At 41.2% G+C, this 21,050-nt stretch overlaps 1 protein-coding gene across 4 annotated transcripts in view; it reads right to left on the reverse strand.

The window, feature by feature from the left end:
• LOC139420488 (dnaJ homolog subfamily C member 13-like) overlaps positions 1 to 20,671 on the reverse strand; it is a 68,913-nt gene extending 48,242 nt beyond the window's left edge. For 3 of the 4 annotated variants that reach the window (XM_071170692.1, XM_071170689.1, XM_071170693.1), the window contains exons 1-2: positions 18,415 to 18,551; positions 13,114 to 13,194 (exon numbers count right to left, since the gene is read on the reverse strand). In XM_071170692.1, coding sequence (XP_071026793.1) covers positions 13,114 to 13,181 — 68 coding nt within the window. In that variant the 5' untranslated portion in view covers positions 13,182 to 13,194; positions 18,415 to 18,551. Of the gene's footprint in view, positions 1 to 13,113; positions 13,195 to 18,414; positions 18,552 to 20,645 lie in introns of those variants that run through there. The other variant, XM_071170690.1, reaches the window with a different exon arrangement.
• Positions 20,672 to 21,050: the final 379 nt, after the last annotated feature.

Below are 21,050 nucleotides of genomic sequence, written 5' to 3' on the forward strand. Positions count from 1 at the left end.
CATATACACTGACTCTGCGTGCAATGAACGCAAGAGAAGTGACAATTTCACCTGGTTAATATTGCCTGCTAACCTGGATTTCTTTTAGCTAAATATGCAGGTTTAAAAATATATACTTCTGTGTATTGATTTTAAGAAAGGCATTGATGTTTATGGTTAGGTACATTCGTGCAACGATTGTGCTTTTTTCACAAACGCGCTTTTGTTAAATCTTCCCCCGTTTGGCAAATATGGCTGTTTTTGTTAGGAATAGTCTTCACACAGTTTGCAACGAGCTAGGTGGCCCAAACTGCTGCATTTACCCTGACTCTGTTGCACAGAACGCAAGAGAAGTGAAACAATTTCCCTAGTTAAAATAAATTAATGTTAGCAGGTAATATTAACTAAATATGCAGGTTTAAAAATATATACTTGTGTATTGATTTTAAGAAAGGCGTTGATGCGCGAATGCGCTTGTTAAACCACCCGTTTGGCGAAGTAGGCTATGATTCAATGATAAATTAACAGGCACCGCATCAATTATATGCAACGCAGGACAAGCTAGATAAACTTTTGAGCACTCAGCTGTACTTTTTTGGGTCTCATCCGTAGACACTCTCCATACTGTTTCACATGATTCTTGCGTAGGTGGTAAAAGAGGTGAGTGGTGTTTGAGCCTGTTGTCGGGACTGGCTTGCAGCATATTTTGCAGAGACGTTTTTCTGGTCAGTGTCAGACTGACACCCAAACCACGTCCATGCTACCGTCAAATTCACTCTCCATGTTTGTTTGTTGAAAATTTCCTTCCACAAGTCACATGTGGAGGAACGCAAAGCGTCATCCAATTGATGAAAAATATTGCCGTAAAGAGTGATTTGTACAACAATGAAATAAACGACAGAGCATAATGTGAAACTATAGAAAGTGTGTATAGTCACACGATATATATCGTCATATCGCCCAGCCCTATCTTTAATTATGCAGACCGACAGATTAAAAGTAATTTGACATTGTAATACTTCTGACTGCCAACTTTCTAGCTCTGCCCACAACTTCCGGACTTCATAGCATTCCCAGAAAGCATGAATTATTTAGTCATTATTAGTTTTACACTTGAGACATGACTCTGCCGTTGTGCTGTAGAATGTGAATTTTGTCTCTTGTATAATACATTTTATACATTAATTTATACTGGATTAAGCGTACATTTCCGTTAACTGTAATTTCATCAGTTACACTCCAACTTTCCCCTTATCTTGTGCCAGTATCAGTTATTTTTAATTCTTAGTTCCAATAGTTTATATTTTTTTCTAAGAGATTGTCAGTTGGATATGCTCTGTGCAAGGTTTTGTATATCTTACCTATCAAATGAACATCCTTTTCTGACACACAAGATTCCCTCAAGGTTGCGCTGATATCACAAAATTTCAATTTGATATCTTTTTAGATATCAACAAAAAAAAAGAAGTAAACTATCAGTCCAAAATTACTTTTTAATTCTGTCATGGAAACATTTCAACTTTCAAATGGTACCACAAAGATGGTTCGGGGTCCACACATCATTTCAGAGAATGTTGACTTGACTGGGAATATCTGTTGTAAATTATACTGTCAATCCTCCATAGAAATATAGATGATAGAATAGACTTTCCAATTTAATCGGAGTTTACAGTTTTTAGATAATTGATGGTAGTTTAAATGTTTAAAAATTAAATGTTTTTTTTTCCCCTGGAAATAATAACATGACAACCCTGTTTGTAAGCTTTAAAATTATATCAAACTCAACAGTTTATCTTTTCCAGTGATGAAGACATGGATGTCGCATGGTATGGTAGATTATAGAGGTCGACCGATTAATTGGAATTAGGGCCGATTTTCAAGTTTTCATAACAATTGGTAATCGTCATTTTTGGACACCGATCATGGCCGATTACATTGCACTCCACGAGGAGACTGCGTGGTAGGCTGACTACATGTTATGCGAGTGAAGCAAGGAGCCAAGGTAAGGTGCTAGCTAGCATTAAATGTATCTTATAAAAAACAATCAATCAATCTCAACATAATCACTAATCATGGTTGATGATAGGGCAGGTCCTCACCAGACATCACCGGAAACATCGCATATGGGCACAAACCCACCGTCGCTGGACCAAACAGGACTGACAAAAAGTGCTCATCACTGACGAGTCGCGGGTTTTGTCTCACTAGGGGTGATGGTCGGATTCGTGTTTATTGTCGAAGGAATTAGCGATTTGCAGGTGGAGGATCCGTCATGGTCTGGCGCGGTGTGTCACAGCATCAGACTGAGCTTGTCGTCATTGCAGGCAATCTCAGTGCTGTGCGTTACAGGGAAGACATCCTCCTCCCTCATGTGGTACCCTTCCTGCAGGCTCATCCTGACATGACCCTCCAGCATGCCAATGCCACCAGCCATACTGCTCGTTTTGTGCGTGATTTCCTGCAAGACAGGAATATCAGTGTGCTGCCGTCGCCAGCGAAGAGCCCGCATCTCAATCCCATTGAGCACGTCTGGAACCTGTTGGATCGGCGGGTGAGGGCTATTCCCACCAGAAATGTCCGGGAACTTGCAGGTGCCTTGGTGGAAGAGTGGGTTAACGTCTCACAGCAAGAACTGGCAAATCTGATGCAGTCCATGAGGAAGTGATGCACTGCAGTACATAATACAGCTGGTGGCCACACCAGATACTGACTTACTTTTGATTTTGGACCCCCCCTTTGTTCAGGGACACATTATTCAATTTCTGTTAGTCACATGTCTGTGGAACTTGTTCAGTTTGTCTCAGTTGTTGAATCTTATGTTCATACAAATATTTACAGATGTTAAGTTTGCTGAAAATAAATGCAGTTGACAGTGAGAGGGATGTTTATTTGTATTTTTTTGCTGAGTTCAGTTTATATATATATATATATATATATATATATATATATATATATATATATATATATATATATATTAGGCCTATATTTATTTGGTTTGCAACTATATTTGAAGAGTTCTCTATTTACCTTTTTAGATTTTATATATTATTTTATATTTTGCTAAATGCTTAATTGAAAATGTGCAAAAATATTCTAAATAAAAGGAGACATAATCAAATATGAGTAAGTACCTTTTATTTGTTGAGTATAATTCAAAATGTAATAAAAAAAAAGAAATAGGCATTCACATGTGGTCATCGTTATATCGTTATATAAAATGACCTATTGGGATATGAGATTTTGGCCATATCTCCCAGTCCTAATTCAAGACATGGCATATGGGAGTGTAGTGAGATACCCAATGGGCTGGACGATTCTCTTCTCATAACTAATTTTGAAAAAACGTATATAAAAAAAAAACGCGGAAAATCAATCAATCCGCCATAATTAACACAATGTAAAAAATCGAATGATTTATTATTGAAATAGCATGAGCGACCGAGAAAACCCTGTTTGTAAGCTTTTACATTATATCATATTTCAAACAATTATCTTTTCAAGTGAGAAAAACATGGATGTCTCATGTTATGGTGGGGTATTCCGGTCAAAAAAGACAATGAGAGGCCTCCCGGGTGGCGCAGTGGTTAAGGGCGCTGTACTGCAGCGCCAGCAGAGACTCTGGGTTCGCGCCCAGGCTCTGTCGTAACCGGCCTCGACCGGGAGGGCAATGCACAATTGGCCTAGCGTCGCCCGGGTTAGGAAGGGTTTGGCTGGTAGGGAAATCCTTGTCTCATCGCGCACCAGCGACTCCAGTGGCGGGCTGGGCGCAGTGCGCGCTCCAACTCCCGTACAGGCTCGGGAGAGACGAAGGTTGAAAGTCATGCGTCCTCCGATACACAACCCAACCAAGCCGCACTGCTTCTTAACACAGCGCGCATCCAACCCGGAAGCCAGCTGCACCAATGTGTCGGAGGAAACACCGTGCACCTGGCAACCTTGGTTAGCACAGAGACAAGATAGTAGCTAATAAAAACAATTGGATACCACGAAATTGGGGAGAAGGGCTAAAAAAAATGTAAAAAAGAAGAAAAAAAACGAGTACTTATACAAATAGGCAAATATGTATTGAAGATTTCGATCAAATCTAAAGCGATGCTGTCAAAGTGTTTGAATTCAAATGAATTTACCCAGCAGAAAAGCCTGTGAGAAACGAACTACCTCTTCATTCATCTACCTGTTAAACTCTTCCCTCCTCCGCACTGTGCAAACTTTGGGGTTTTGCTTCCCTTTACCAGTTTCAGATTTCAGAATAATGCATCACATTAAGTACCTTCCTTCTTGAGTCTACTGGAAAGCTTGGTACAACTGCCTCTCTTGTGCAGCTCAAACACAAACCCCACATCTCGAATGGTAAAATCAAGCCTAAACTAATCCAAATCATTAGGCTAGATGTAGCAATGTGCAACACGCCAAACATACAGCCAGCATGCTAATGCTAGGCAAATCCAATAGCCCTCTAAACAAAACTGAAATGGACAAATCGCAGCTCGATATTCAGGACTGCCGAGCTCACCCGGCAACATCTGCCGAGCTCACCCGGCCAGTTAATCAAGCCCGCTTTGGTCAGTACATTTTCAAACTCCAAAACAGAAAAATAATATTCTTATTTATCCTTCCCAATCTTCCCGTTGGAAGGTGCTTCAACGCCTGCATTGCTTGCTGTTTGGGGTTTTAGGCTGGGTTTCTGTACAGCACTTTTATTTTTTTAATTTTTTTTTCACCTTTATTTAACCAGGTAGGCTAGTTGAGAACAAGTTCTCATTTGCAACAGCGACCTGGCCAAGATAAAGCATAGCAGTGTGAACAGACAACAACACAGAGTTACACATGGAGTAAACTATTAACAAGTCAATAACACAGTAGAAAAAAAGGAGAGTCTATATACATTGTGTGCAAAAGGCATGAGGTAGGCGAATAATTACAATTTTGCAGATTAACACTGGAGTGATAAATGATCAGATGGTCATGTACAGGTGTGCAAAAGAGCAGAAAAGTAAATAAATAAAAACAGTATGGGGATGAGGTAGGTAAAAATGGGTGGGCTATTTACCGATAGACTATGTACAGCTGCAGCGATCGGTTAGCTGCTCAGATAGCAGATGTTTAAAGTTGGTGAGGGAGATAAGTCTCCAACTTCAGCGATTTTTGCAATTCGTTCCAGTCACAGGCAGCAGAGAACTGGAACGAAAGCCGGCCAAATGAGGTGTTGGCTTTAGGGATGATCAGTGAGATACACCTGCTGGAGCGCGTGTTACGGGTGGGTGTTGCCATCGTGACCAGTGAACTGAGATAAGGCGGAGCTTTACCTAGCATGGACTTGTAGATGACCTGGAGCCAGTGGGTCTGGCGACGAATATGTAGCGAGGGCCAGCCGACTAGAGCATACAGGTCGCAGTGGTGGGTGGTATAAGGTGCTTTAGTGACAAAACGGATGGCACTGTGATAAACTGCATCCAGCTTGCTGAGTAGAGTGTTGGAAGCAATTTTGTAGAGGACGTCGCCGAAGTCGAGGATCGGTAGGATAGTCAGTTTTACTAGGGCAAGTTTGGCGGCGTGAGTGAAGGAGGCTTTGTTGCGGAATAGAAAGCCGACTCTAGATTTGATTTTCGATTGGAGATGTTTGATATGAGTCTGGAAGGAGAGTTTACAGTCTAGCCAGACAACTAGGTACTTATAGATGTCCACATATTCTAGGTCGGAACCATCCAGGGTGGTGATGCTAGTCAGGCGTGCGGGTGCAGGCAGCGAACGGTTGAAAAGCATGCATTTGGTTTTACTAGCGTTTAAGAGCAGTTGGAGGCCACGGAAGGAGTGTTGTATGGCATTGAAGCTCTGAGCTTTGAGATATCAGCTGGTGGAATAAGAGCTATATAAATAAATGTGATTTGATTTGATCAACCAGCATTCGGTTTCCAAGTGGAGGCAAGAATGTCAAAGCCTTCCCTCTGTCTCGAGTGAGCCCCACCACAGTAGGCTGTGTCATGGATAATCACGCCAGACCTATCAATTCAGAAATGAACATCGGCACGTGGATTCAAAAGTCCTCCATCTGCTTTTCAGTCTCCTGTCATAGTAGACACAGCAATCTCATTACTAGCAAAGAAAGGTTTACGTAGGCCTACACTATGGAGTCACCTGCTTGTAAAGAAGTGAACATTATTTAGGCTACACAAATAATGGCTGCAATGTTTTTATTTGTTACCTTTATGTTTCGCTATTTTAACATAGTTGGCAATGACAATATAAGTTACCTTTTAGGTTTGTATCATATTCATTTTTTACCACACAACATTGATTTTGAGATATGAAGACGTTATTATAAATTAAATGAAACTGTTCCACGAAAATGTGCGTGTGAAAACCATAACTTGCACGCAGATAGGTAGAAATGGTAAGATAAACAAACTGGCATTCCACATGAGAAAAGGTTGCAGCTTCATGTAAAAGATCACTGCAATAATCCAATTACACTTAACACACTCAAAGTATGGAGGTCAGTTCAACGTTTTTTGCGAAGGTCCTAACTAACCTCTGCTCTCACCCCGATTCTTAACAACCCAGATTTTGTACTAGGATTGTTAGATGCTGGCTTTAACATTTGGCTTGATAAGGGCATAGCTAGACTAAATTATTTATTTGCTTTAGATTTTGTCATTTGAGAAGATGGTTGAGAAATATCAACTCCCAAAGCAGGACATTTTCTGCGTTCTACAAAGACATTTTGAAGAGCACATCCTTGATTGGCAACCCTGATGTGCAGTTGAAGTCAGAAGTTTACATACACCTTAGCCAAATACACAAACTCAGTTTCACAATTACTGACATTTAATCCTAGTAAAAATGACCTGTTTTAGGTCAGTTAAGATCACCACTTTATTTTAAGAATGTGAAATGTCCGAATAATAGTAGAGAGAATGATTTATTTCAGCTTTGAACTCTTTCATCACACTCCCAATGGGTCAGAAGTTCACATACACTCAATTAGTATTTGGTAGCATTGCCTTTAAATTGTTTAACTTGGGTCAAACGTTTCAGGTAGCCTTCAACAAGCTTCCCGCAATAAGTTGGGTGAATTTTGGCCCATTCCTCCTAACAGAGCTGGTGTAACTGAGTCAGGTTTGTAGGCCTCCTTGCTCGCACAAGCTTTTTCAGTTCTGCCCTCACATTTTCTATAGGATTGGGGTCAGGGATTTGTGATGGCCCCCCCCAATTCCTTGACTTTGTTGTCCTTAAGCCATTTTGCCACAACTTTGGAAGTATGCTTGGGGTCATTATCCACTTGGAAGACCCATTTGCGACCAAGCTTTAACTTCCCGACTGATGTCTTGAGATGTTGCTTCAATATATCCACATACATTTCCTCCCTCTTGATGCCATCTATTAAGTAGGTTCAACTCTAGGAGACAGAACGCATCTCCTTCCTGAGCGGTATGATGGCTGTGTAGTCCCATGGTGCTTATACTTGTGTAACATTGTTTGTACAGATGAACGTGGTACCTTCAGGCGTTTGGAAATTGCTCCCAAGTATGAATCAGACTTGTGGAGGGCTAACTTTTTTTTTCTGAGGTCTTGGCTGATTTCCCCATGATGTCAAGCAAAGAGGCACTGAGTTTGAAGGTAGGCCCTGAAATACATCCACAGGTACATCTCCAATCGACTCAAATGATGTCAATTAGCCTATCAGAAGCTTCTAAAGCATTGACATAATTTTCTGGAATTTTCCAAGCTGTTTAAAGGCACAGTCAACTTAGTGTATGTAAACAATTAACCAGCATGGCTACCACAGCATTCTGCAACGACACGCCATCCCATCTGGTTTGGGCTTAGTGGGACTATCATTTGTTTTTCAACAGGACAATGACCGAACGCACCATCAGGCTGTGTAAACAGCCAACAAGTGCTCAGCATATGTGGGTTCTCCTTCAAGACTATTGGAAAATCATTCCAGGTGAAGCTGGTTGAGAGAATGCCAAGAGTGTGCAAAGCTGTCTTCAAGGCAAAGGGTGGCTATGTGAAGAAGCTCAAATATAAAACACGTTTGGTTACTTCATGATTCCATGTGTGTTATTTCATAGTTTTGATGTCTTCACTATTATTCTACAATGTACAAAATAGTAAAAATAAAGAAAAGCCCTTGAGTGAGTAGGTGTTCGAAAACTTTTGACTGGCATTGGGGTTCCGGCCATATGCTCCACAGGGAGCGAAGAGGAGAAACATTAGGTAATAAACCAAACCCTTCTTTCTTGGCCTCCCAGTCAAAGCCCTAGCCTGACTAAATGACTTTCCACTCCAAACACATCACCACAGGTCCCTGCAGGACACATCAAGAGGCATTAGCAGAAAGCAGCCCTCAACCCTCCCCTTCCTGTGGCCATAGCTAATCTGCTCTTTAGCACTGCTGCTATAGTTACCTCAGTCAATGGCTGCCTTAATAGGACAAAGTCATTTAGGAAGTGCGTATCAGTAATGTAATCCTGTTGTCTAATGCCCAATGCCTCAGGTATCACTTCTATTGAAGCCTACCAGAGAAACAGGATGGGACCAGTTTGTTTAGTAACATTTGTTTGCCCTATCCAAGGTATAGAAGAAGCCATTGATTCATGAACTCATTGCTACCATTCAGCTGTATTTATGAACCTTATCTTAGAGCTAGGGCTGGGCGGTATACTGTATTTTTCTATATACCGGTATTGATGCTTTACATTCTATAACGTTATGTTGGTTAAATGTAATACATCACTTTGGTTTTTATAGTTTATTCCATTTGCTACTTGTCGTCTCTCTCCCTCTCCTCCTGCATGCCACTTCTCCATGCGCTTCCCACACCAAGCCCTAACCCCTATCACTTGCCGTGCCGTTCACTCAGTCTGCATGGTCAGATGCAACAAGATGGTGACAATGCTGATTCTTACTATGCTTCTTAATATAAATCCACAAGTGTTCCATAATTACACTATCTGCAAACAGACAATTTATATATTTTGTTTTATTTTGTTTGTGGAAGTATATCTTTCTAAATCAGAGAGTAATAGGCGAAGCATGAATGTTAAGCTAGCGCTAATTACCTACACTGAACAAAAATATAAAACTCAATAATGTCAACTATTTTACTGAGTTAGAGTTCAGTTCATATAAGAAATCAGTTGATTAAAATAAATAAATTAGGCACTAAGCCATGGATTTCACATGACTGGGCAGGGGCACGGCCATGGGCGGGCTGGGCATAGGCCCACCCATTTGGGAGCCAGGCCCAACCAATCGGGAGCTCGGATCAGCCAATGAGAATGAGTTCTCCCCCCAAAAACTGCTTTATTACAGACAGAAATACTCCTCAGTTTCATCAGCTGTCCAGGTGGCTGGTCTCGCAGATGAAGAAGCCGGATGTGGAGGTCCTGGGCTGGCGTGGTTACACGTGGTCTTCAGTTTGCATGTACTGCCAAATTCTCTAAAACGATGTTGGAGGAGACTTATGGTAGAGAAATTAACATTAAATTCTCTGGCAATCGCTCTGGTGGACATTCTTGCAGTAATCATGCCAATTGCACGCTCCCTCCCTGTGTTGTGTGACAAAACTGCACATTTTAGTGGCCTTTTATTGTCCCCAGCACAAGGTGCATCTGTGTAATAATAATGCTGTTTAATCAGCTTCGTGATATGCCACACCTGTCAGGTGGATCGATTATCTTGGCAAAGGAGAAATGCGCACTAACAAGGATGTAAGCAAAATGTGCACAAAACTTGAGAGAAATAAGCTTTTTGTGGACATGGAACATTTCTGGGATCTTTAATTTCAGCTCATGAAACATGGGACCAACACTTAATATGTTGCATTTATATTTTTGTTCAGTATACATGAAGTAAGAGAAAGATTACAATTTTAACATCTAATTTGACTAATTAGGGTCCCCTGGGAAACACTGACAAACACTTTGTTTCCTACCCTGTCATTGAAATAGATTGAACAGCATAAAACAATCAGAATGGATAAAACCCCATTGAAATCACTTAGAATTCATTTGTTGCCACCCTAGGGTCATGAACTACTCAAAGCATATTTCAAACTTTTATTATTCAAAAACACAAAATATTGTAAAAAAAATATGGAAAATATTGTGATATGATATTTTGGTCATATCGTCCAGCCCTACTACTCAGAGTAATCCGTCTAACCAGCACTATATAGGTATTGGGATTTCAGTGATATGTATTCCGGATAGCAAGAATCTGACAGTAGTGATTTACTTACACCTTGTCCTCCCCATTGAAGATAAGGAAACGTAAACACAATGGATGAACCGAGTCAGGGATTTCAGTGCTTTCCCTTTGCTCTGGTGTTGACATCAGTGTGTCTGTTCTGCTGCTGCTTGATAGCTAGGCCTACAACTAGGCTCAGTGTGGAATGGTAGAGTACCTGGCTTGATCTGAACATGAAGGCCAAGGCTCTTTCACAGCATGATAATGTCATTCACAGAGCAGATATGCAAATGTACTGAACAGAAATATAAAGGCATCATGTAAAGTGTTGGTCCCATGTTTCATGAGGTGAAATAAAAACACTTGAAATCAGAGGTCGACCGATTATGATTTTTTGACGCCGATTCCGATTATTGGAGAACCAAAAAAGGCAGATACCGAAAAAACCGCCAATACCGATTATTGGAGGACCAAAAAAGCCGGTGCCGATTAATTATTTTTTTGTTGTAATAATGACAATTACAACAATACTGAATGAACACTTATTTTAACTTAATATAATACATCAATAAAATCAATTTAGCCTCAAATAAATCATGAAACATGTTCAATTTTGGTTTATATAATGCAAAAACAAAGTGTTGGAGAAGTAAATGTGCAATATGTGCCATGTAAGAAAGCTAACGTTTAAGTTCCTTGCTCAGAACATGAGAACACATGAAAGCTGGTGGTTCCTTTTAACATGAGTCTTCAATATTCCCAGGTAAGAAGTTTTAGGTTGTAGTTATTGTAGGAATATTTCTCTCTATACCATTTGTAGTTCATATACCTTTGACTATTGGATGTTCTTATAGGCACTTTAGTATTGCCAGTGTAACAGTAGAGCTTCCGTCCCTCTCCTCGCCCCTGCCTGGGCTTGAACCAGGAACACAACGACAACAGCCACCCTCGAAGCAGCGTTAACTATGCAGAGCAAGGCGAACAACTACTCCAAGTCTCAGAGCGAGTGACGTTTGAAACGCTATTAGCGAGCACCCCGCTAACTAGCTAAGCCATTTCACATCGGTTACACCAGCCTAATCTCGGGAGTTGATAGGCTTGAAGTCATAAACAGCTCAATGCTTGAAGCACAGCGAAGAGCTGCTGGCAAAACGCACAAAAGTGCTGTTTGAAAGAATGCTTACGAGCCTGCTCGTGCCTACCATCGCTCAGTCAGACTGCTCTATCAAATAATAGGCTTAATTATAACATAATATCACACAGAAATACGAGCCTTAGGTCATTAATATGGTCGAATACGGAAACTATCATCTCGAAAACAAGACGTGTATTCTTTCAGTGAAATACGGAACCGTTCTGTATTTTATCTAACGGGTGGCATCCATAAGTCTAAATATTCCTGTTACATTGCACAACCTTCAATGGTATGTCATAATAACGTAAAATTCTGGCAAATTCGGCAGGCCAAACTGTTGCATATACACTGACTGTGTGTGTAATGAACGCAAGAGAAGTGACACAATTTCACCTGGTTAATATTGCCTGCTAACCTGGATTTCTTTTAGCTAAATATGCAGGTTTAAAAATATATACTTCTGTGTATCGATTTTAAGAAAGTCATTGATGTTTATGGTTAGGTACACGTTGGAGCAACGACAGGCCTTTTTCGCGAATGTGCACCGCATCGATTATATGCAACGCAGGACACGCTAGAAATATCATCAACCATGTGTAGTTTTAACTAGTGATTATGATTGATTGATTGTGTTTTATAAGATAAGTTTAATGCTAGCTAGCAACTTACCTTGGCTTCTTACTGCATTCGCGTAACAGGCAGGCTCCTCGTGGGGCAGGTGGTTAGAGCATTGGACTAGTTAACCGTAAGGTTGCCAGATTGAATCCCTGAGCTGACAAGGTAAAAATCTGTCGTTCTGCCCCTGAACAAGGCAGTTAACCCACCGTTCCTAGGCAGTCATTGAAAATAAGAATGTGTTCTTAACTGACTTGCCTAGTTCAATAAAGGTGTTTACAAATTACAAATGAAAATCGGCATCCGAAAATACCGATTTCTGATTGTTATGAAAACTTGAAATCGGCCCCAATTAAATCGTTGTGTGGGCGAGCGGTTTGCTGATGTCAACAATGTGAACAGAATGCCTCATGGTGGCGTTGGGGTTATGGTAGGCAGGCATAAGCTATGGACAACGAACACGATTGCATTTTATCAATGGCAATTTGAATGCACAGTGATACCGTGACGAGATCCTGAGGCCCATTGTCGTGCCATTCATCCACCACCATCACCTCACGTTTCAGCATGATAATACATGGCCACATGTCAAATCAAATCAAATTTGATTTGTCACATACACATGGTTAGCAGATGTTAATGTGAGTGTAGCGAAATGCTTGTCACAAGGATCTGTACACAGTTCATGGAAGCTGAAAATGTCCCAGTTCTTCCATGGCCTGCATACTCACCAGATATGTCACCCATTGAGCATTTTTGGGATGTTCTGGATCGACAACATTCCACAGGCCACAATCAACAGCCTGATCAACTCTATGCGAAGGAGATGAGGAAAATGGTGGTCACAACAGATACTGACTGGTTTTCTGATCCACGCCCATACATATAAAAAAAACGAAGGTATCTGTGACCAACATATCTGTATTCCCAGTCATGTGAAATCCATAGTTTAGGGCCTAATGAATTTTTTGCAATTTGACTGGTTCCTTATATGAACTGTAAAATCTTTGAAATTGCTGCATGTTGCATTTATAGTTGTGGTGCTAGACTAGTGCTGTAGTAGTTACAGCACATGGAGTAAGTACCTAACTCAGCCTAGCAGACCAGCTCCAAGGACAGAGAAATCGGTCATTCAACCAATTAAATCCTATCATGGAAAGGAACATTAGAATATGAGGTGCGCCTCTTACTTTCCCCTCCAGGAGTGTTTGGTGGTGTAGAAACAGGCCAAGTCTTTGTTGTCTTTGATGACATTCATCTTCTGGCAAGATCTGCAATACAGGAGAACAAGGTCAAGAGAGACAGACACAAAGGGATGATGAAATAGGCTTTTTAGAGTCTTGCTTTAGTGTCACTTCAATGAGTACATACAGGTGGCAATGGACGCCAGGCAACGTTAATTTAAGCAAATGGCAGAAAGCATAGACTGGCCTACGGTCTGCAAATTCAACTACGCGTGAAGAGCACAGTTCAATGGGAGGGAGGGATTCGCGTCCTATTGCTATCTAAAGTAGTCATGTGAGTTGGGAGCAGAGAAGAGTCAGCTGGATAACCAAAAGCTAGTTCTATTGAGAAGTTACACAGGACCACCCTGACCTTAAAGACATTAATGCACATTATGTCACACAAAAATACTGCCACACACAATTCACACTGTTGGATCATATTCTACACCTCACATCGAAATCCTTGTTGACACTCCCTGTGCTGGCTGGGAGAGTCCTGTGACCGTTGCGTCGCTGGCAAACTCTGTGGCACTAAACAAACTAAAACAGTGTTGAACAGAAAATGAGAGTCAAATTGACACAGACAGAGGTGATACTCTCTGACTGATAGATACTGTCTCAACAGCAGTCACAGCAACAAACAAAACAAAAAGCAGCCTTTGAGCCAATCAGATCAGCATACAAAGAGAATGTGTTGGTCACCTTCACAAAACAATGAAGCCGGACACCATGGCCACGTTGCATGCACAAGCGTGCTGCTTTTTGTTTTGTTTGTTGCTGTGACTGCGGTTGAGACAGTATCGATCAGTCAGAGAGTATCAACTCTTTCTGTTGCATGTCATTCAATCATTTCATCCCAACTGCTCGTGCACGTCAACGGGCTTCTGCATAGTCAGGCTCTAAAAAAATAACTTGGTTCTATTTGAGACGCTTGACGCGCTGAAAGTGCCGCCTCTCCAATCTACTAATTGGTTTTCACAGGCATACTAACCCACGTGGGTGATTGAAAGATGAGCGAGGAGAGATTAATCAAAGAAAACATGGCAAACCTAGTTAGTTATCTGTGGATTAATTGTTGGGAGTAGAGAACACACGATTTTGTATGACTCAAAATGGGTGAAAATTCTACAAAGATCCAGCTAAAAAGATATACTTCAGTACTTGTGTGGAGAATACTAGACCTATGTGGATTGTAACTAAGCTATCATGCACACACCACCGAAATCACAGAAAGTCACTAGATAAAAACCAGCAACTAGTAGTAACTAGCAAACAGACAGAGACCAACAGACAAACAAATAGTACAGTACAGTGAAACAGTAGCAGTAGACTAGTAGTAAATTGTGCCCAGAGAGCAGTAGTAACCTCTCACTCTTGGTTGCTGCGCTGTCAGTGTTAGAGGGAACCTGTGTCAGCCCTCTGCCCAGATAACCTGGAAACAAATGACTGCTCTTTTCCTTCCTCTCCATGTCAGCCTGCAGTAAGGGGCAGCGAAATAAGTCAAGTTTGCCCCCCAGAGATAAGTTGAATCCTTCTTCAATGGTAAGATTAAATCACAGAGAAGTCTATCATACAAAGTTCCAAGGCAACATATATGATGGGTGCTCTTCACTCTGAATCACCACTAACACATACTGTAACAAATCAGACAGGAGCTACCTGACTAATCCTGAAGTTAGTCATCAATCTTCCTCTGAAAGAGAACCAGAGTTAAAACCATTAAGCTAAAAGGAACATTTCTGAATCTGAGCACATTTTTTTGAATGCATCAAACCCTTCCCCCTAATGAATTTAATCAAGCGCACACAGGTGGAATTTAACAATAGGGACTGACGTTTGCAATGGGCATTGAGGTTACCACGTGCTCTGCACTCCTCTCAAAGGCCATGTAGTTTAATTCTGTAACTGTGATGAGGGGTATAAAAAGCCAGCCCAGATTCCTGGATGTGGTCATGCGAGATGGCCCTTCCCAGCTTTTCCTGTGGATTAAGCTTGGGCGATATATCATTTACACCATATACCCTCACGGGGGCTGCGGGCTACGCCACTGCATAGAACTATAAGAAATCTAAGATGCATCAAATAAATGATATCCAGCTCAGGGCTCCATCTATGAATTTGGTTTACTAACTTACTAGCTAAGTGGCTAGATGTCAAGATCAAGCTTCATGGTTACAGCAGATATTCAATCCCCTCCTAGAGAGAGAGCGAGAGTGAGCAAGTATATGTCATAAGTATATGGACACCTGCTCATCGAACATCTCATTCCAAAATCATGGCCATTAATACGGAGTTGGTCCCCCATTTGCTGAAATAACAACCTCTCCTCTTCTGGGAAGGCTTTCCACTAGATGTTGGAACATTGCTACGGGGACTTGCTTCCATTCAGCCACAAGAGCATTAGTGAAGTTAGGCACTGATGTTGAGCGATTAGGCCTGGCTCGTAGTCGGTGTTCCTATTCATCCAAAACCATTTCTGTATGGACCTCCGTTGAGCATGGGGACATTGTCATGCTGAAACAGGATAGGTCCTTCCCCAAACTGTTGCCACAAAGTTGGAAGCACAGAATCGTCTAGAATGTCATTGTATCCTGTAGCGTTAAGATTTCCCTTCACTGGAACTAAGGGGCCTAGCCAGAACCATGAAAAACAGCCCCAGACCATTATTCCTCCTGCAAACTTTACAGTTGGCACTATGCATTGGGGCAGGTAGCATTCTACTGGAATCCACCAAACCCAGATTTGTCCGTCAGACTGCCAGATGGTGAAGCGTGATTTAGCACTCCAGAGAATACGTTTCCACTGATCCAGGGTCCAATGGCAGCGAGCTTTACACCACTGAAGCCGACACTTGGCATTGCACATGGTGATCTTCGGCTCGTGTGCGGCTGCTCTGCCATGGCAACCTATTTCATGAAGCTCCCGAAGAAACAGTTCTTATGCTGACGTTGCTTCCACAGGGAGTTTGGAACTCTGTTTTCAGTTTTGCAACAGAGGACAGATGATTTTTTACACACTACTCGCTTCAGCACTCGCCGGTCCCATTCTGAGTTTGTGTGGCCTACCACTTCGTGGCTGAGCCATTGTTGCTCCTAGACATTAACACTTCACAATAACAACACTTACAGTTGACCGGGACAGCTCTAGCAGGGCAGGAATGTAATAAACTGACTTATTGGCAAGGTTGCAGGCTATGACGGTGCCACGTTGAAAGTCACAAGCTCTTCAGTAAGGCTAATCTACTGCCGATGTTTGTCTATGTAGATTGCATGGCTGTGCACTCAATTTTATACACCTGTCAGCAACGGTATGGCTGAAATAGCCGAATCCACAAATTTGAAGGGGTGTTAACATACTTGTGTGATACATATAGCACCCCTTGTGGGCACATTCGGTAATACCATATTTTTCTGGATCAAAAAGCGGCTTTGGTGGTGGGTGTCGCAATGAATACATTTTCTACATACTTTATATCTGATCAGTCGTTTATGTTTACACTGAAAGGATTTTTTTCTAACCCCCCAAAAAAATAGTACTTCAATTTGCCAAGGGAGGATACAAACACAATCAACAAGGCAGAGCAGCAAATGGATCCTACGCTGCCTCATACGACCTGTGAGGCAGTGTATGGTTTTTCCAAGCAGTGAGTGCACAGTGCTGACTCCGCAGAGCCTCTCTGAACGCTGAGTGACTGTGTAACCTGCCTTCATGTGACATTTGAATGTGCAATAACACAAAATGATTGGAGTTCTGCACAAGAATGAATGATAAATGCAAATGCTGCAGATATAACAAATTATTTAAGTTATGGGAATAAAGAGTCAAATCTTACAACTTTTAATTGTTTTTGTCTGAAAGGAACACAGTCAGCAAGCCAGGACCCTGGTGTAACAACAAACTTCTCCCCATGTCTTGATCCTGACTTGCTAGATGTCTTACAAACAGAGCTTTCCTGGATGGCACATGAAACAGTTTGAAACAAAACTTGAACTTTGGGGAAATTCTCAGATAAGCCCAGATCAAAGGGGAAAATACATGCATATAAATGACTGTGATGATAGCTAACATAATAACACTGTTACAGATGACGAAAAGCCTGGCTTTACACACTTGAGGTTTGAGAACTATGTGCCTCAACATTTCCACTGGGGTTCTTTCAATAATATCAGTTGGGAATGATGCAGCAAATGTTAACTTTAGGGAAAAGGGTATTGTGATCCTTGTTCACCACAGTTGCATAGCATCCATGCAATCAATGACTAGGCCTAATGGATCTCAGACTTTGTTGTGGATATAGGCTCATGTGTCTGATTTACTGAAAATGGTGCTAGTGAGAATCAAGACAAGGCTACCTTTAAAACGGTTACTTTAATCTTGGATAACGGGTGGATGTAGCTAACCTTCTTTTGGTCTACAACAAATTTGATATTGACAGATATTGTTCTCCAAATTCATTGTTGCCACTAACTTACAAGGACGCAAAATCACCTACACATAACGTTACTGATAACGCAGTAGCAAAATAATGTAGTAGCTAGAAGTACAAAAAAACAATGCATGACAGCCACAACCAAGTGAGGTCAGCCTGAGAATGTAGATGCTGCTATCAAATTCAATGTTTGATTACTAAATGCATTTCATTGTACATATCACACAGGTCATGACCAAAACAACAAACACCTTGCTAGACGTAGCTGAGTTTACTCAACTCTACGATATATATAACGTTACATCTCGATGGAAGATATCCAAATTACATGGATCCAAGTTAAACTAACGTAGAGTTATGCTAGACGTTGACACAACTTCCGTTATAAAAACTAGTTAGATGCTTTCGTAGACACAATGAAAGATAATGTATATATGGGTGTCTAATTTGATAAATAACTGCTGACTCTCTTTAACCACACCCCGTTTGCCAGCCGCGGTGTATTTGTCTTTGCTTTGGTAACGTTAGCAAGCTAAAGGCTAGTAGGGCCACATTCAAGTGCAGCTCTAGCTGGCCAAGTTGGAAGGATGCGGATAGAGACGAGACCTAGTAAAGACGGAAGCCGAAATGGCCATTTCAGTGATACACATTGTAAATATCTCATGACAAGCGACGCCTACAACTGTCGCAATGTTTTTATTTTTATCAACACACACTTCAACTGGATGTGCTTTTCACCAAAGAGGGAAGCTAGCAAACTGTATACAGTAGGTCAGCCATGCTTAGCAAGGGTTCTGTGTAATTTACACGGAGGTGCAGTCGCAGATTTAATTTACCTGTTTGTTCGCGACCAGATTTGATTATTTTCCGAACCTCAACCCCCGACACTCCAAGATGCGTGGTTGTTGTGTTTCTGTTTTGCCAACCCGATGATGTTGCTGTTCAATTGCGCTTTCAATGATTACGATGCTGCCATATTCCTGACAGGCGAAAGCGCACGCGCGAAACCTAGGTTTTGATTAATGCCACTAATGTCAGAAGTGACTATTCATAGCAGTTTAGTGCAATTAACGTAGCAGGTTAGGATAATTCGGTCAAGGCTTGGAAAAGAGTTCGGGTTATATGCACCTTTTTGACGTCACGTTAACATTCGCGGCATGACCCGAAACCTGCCTGTCATGAGTGTGTCAGCTGATTGGTTTGTCAGGAAGTAGCGCTTTCTAAGCGAAGTTGGCTATAAGCCCAGATCTAGGATCAGCATCATACCAAATAGTGTAATATCGCGTTCAAAACAATTGGGAACTCGGAAATCTCTGACTTCAGTGCGTTCAACGCAACTGGGAACTCGAAAAACGGTCGTCCAACTCCGGCTTTCCGGCTTGTCGCCTGAAGCTCACCAACGTCATGATTTGACGTCGTTTTTCCCGAGTTCCCGTTTGTCTTGAAAGCACCATCTTTCTAGAGCGCCGACTTTCAGGCCTGAAGATAAATGACGTCATGATTTGACCTCGTATTTTTTGGGAGTTCACAGTTGTCTTGAATGCACCATAAGCCTTGTGTATTGAGAGCAATACATATACTGAACAAAAATATAAACGCAACATGCAACAATTTCAAGATGTTACTGAGTTACAGGTCATATGATGAATTCAGTCATTTGAAATAAATTCATTAGGCCCTAATATATGGATTTCACATGACTGGGAATACAGATGCATCTGTTGGTTAAAGATACTGTTAAAAAAAAAATATGGTCCTCAGGATCTCATAGTATTTTTGTGCATTCAAATTGCTATCGATAAATTATGTTCGTTGTCCGTAGCTGATGCCTGCCCATACCATAACCCCACCGCCACCATGGGGTACTCTTTTCACAACGTTGACATCAGCAAACCGCTGACCCACACGATGCCATACACATGGTCTGTGGTTGTGAGGCTGGTTGGATGTACTTCCAAATTCTCTAAAATTACATTAGAGGCAGTAGAGAAATTAACATTAAATTATCTGGCAACAGCTCTGGTGGACATCCCTGCAGTCAGTATGCCAATTGCACGCTCGCTCAAAACTTGAGACATCTGTGGCAAAGTGTTGTGTGATAAAGCTGCATATTTTAGAGTGGCCTTTTATTTTTCCCAGCAGAAGGTGCACCTGTGTAATGATCATGCCGTTTAATCAGCTTCTTGATATGCCACACTTGTCAGGTGGATGGATTATCTTGGCAAAAGACAAATGCTCACTAACAGGGATGTAAACAAATTTGTGCACAAAATTTGAGATAAATATTTTTTTTGCATATGAAACATTTCAGGATCTTTTATGAAACATGGGACCAACACTTTACATGTTGCATTTATATTTTTGTTCACTGTATAACTGACCTTAAATTCGCAAATAAACAGTAAACCCAAAGAATTAGCAGAAAGACGCCTTCCAAATTAAAACGGTACATCACTTTTCCTCTCTACCCGACCACCATATAATCTACAAATTACTTTTAATTAAATCATTTTAAACATACGGTACATTTTGGTACATTCACTCCCTGTCATGGTTTTCTCACAATTTCTGAGAATCAGTATAGTAATCACATGCAGGCAGTGGTTTCATCTGTTATTTCTAAAGGGGAATAAAACACAGAATAGGCAAATACATGAAAAGAGACAGAATGGGACAATTTTTTTGCTTTTGTTGTTGTCCTCTGACAACAAAAAAATCTCCAAACTTTGAACTGGTGCAAAATAAATTAAGTCTTGCCCACTACCGTTTTCATTCCTGAAACGGTCAAATGTATTTAATCAAGAGTGTTGTAGCGCCCTCTATAGACAGCATCTTGACCCTTCCGCTCAAAGTAGTAACGACAGGATCCACTCTATGTTGTCACAGGTAAAGGTATAGCACACATACAGGCTAGGATTGATGCCATCTATTTACACATGAGTGTGCTATTTAAGATGCAATTGTATCTACTACTTGAAAACGTAATACAGATATGAAATAAGTTGAACCCTCCATCACCTCCCTACTCTATTACAGTACACTCTGGTAGAGACCTAATTTGACTTACATATGGCGCAACAAATCTATGTCTTGATCACAAGAACGTCCTCCACAAATGTGCACTCCCAGAGCATAGATAAAGAATACAAAAACAGTTAAGTACCATGAAACAATAACATGACATTTGTCTAGTTTTGACCTCAGTTTGTAGAACTCAGGTCAGTCACACTAACAGCCTTGTCAAACCAAATAGCTAGAGATAGCAAACCAAAAGTTTCTAGAATTGTGTCATGTGACAGACTCAGTGTAGTCAATCAAAGTACAGTTGGTCTGTAGTTCACCAAATGTAGTTCTCTAAACAATACAACACAATTCAGAAGTGACCTGCCAGCCAGCTCCTCAAACCGAGACTAGTGTCACCTGGGTCCCATACCATAAAGTGTGATAACTCACCTTGCTTGAATGTAGATGG

Source organism: Oncorhynchus clarkii, chromosome 11 (genome assembly GCF_045791955.1).
Source record: "Oncorhynchus clarkii lewisi isolate Uvic-CL-2024 chromosome 11, UVic_Ocla_1.0, whole genome shotgun sequence".
Lineage (NCBI taxonomy): Eukaryota > Metazoa > Chordata > Actinopteri > Salmoniformes > Salmonidae > Oncorhynchus > Oncorhynchus clarkii.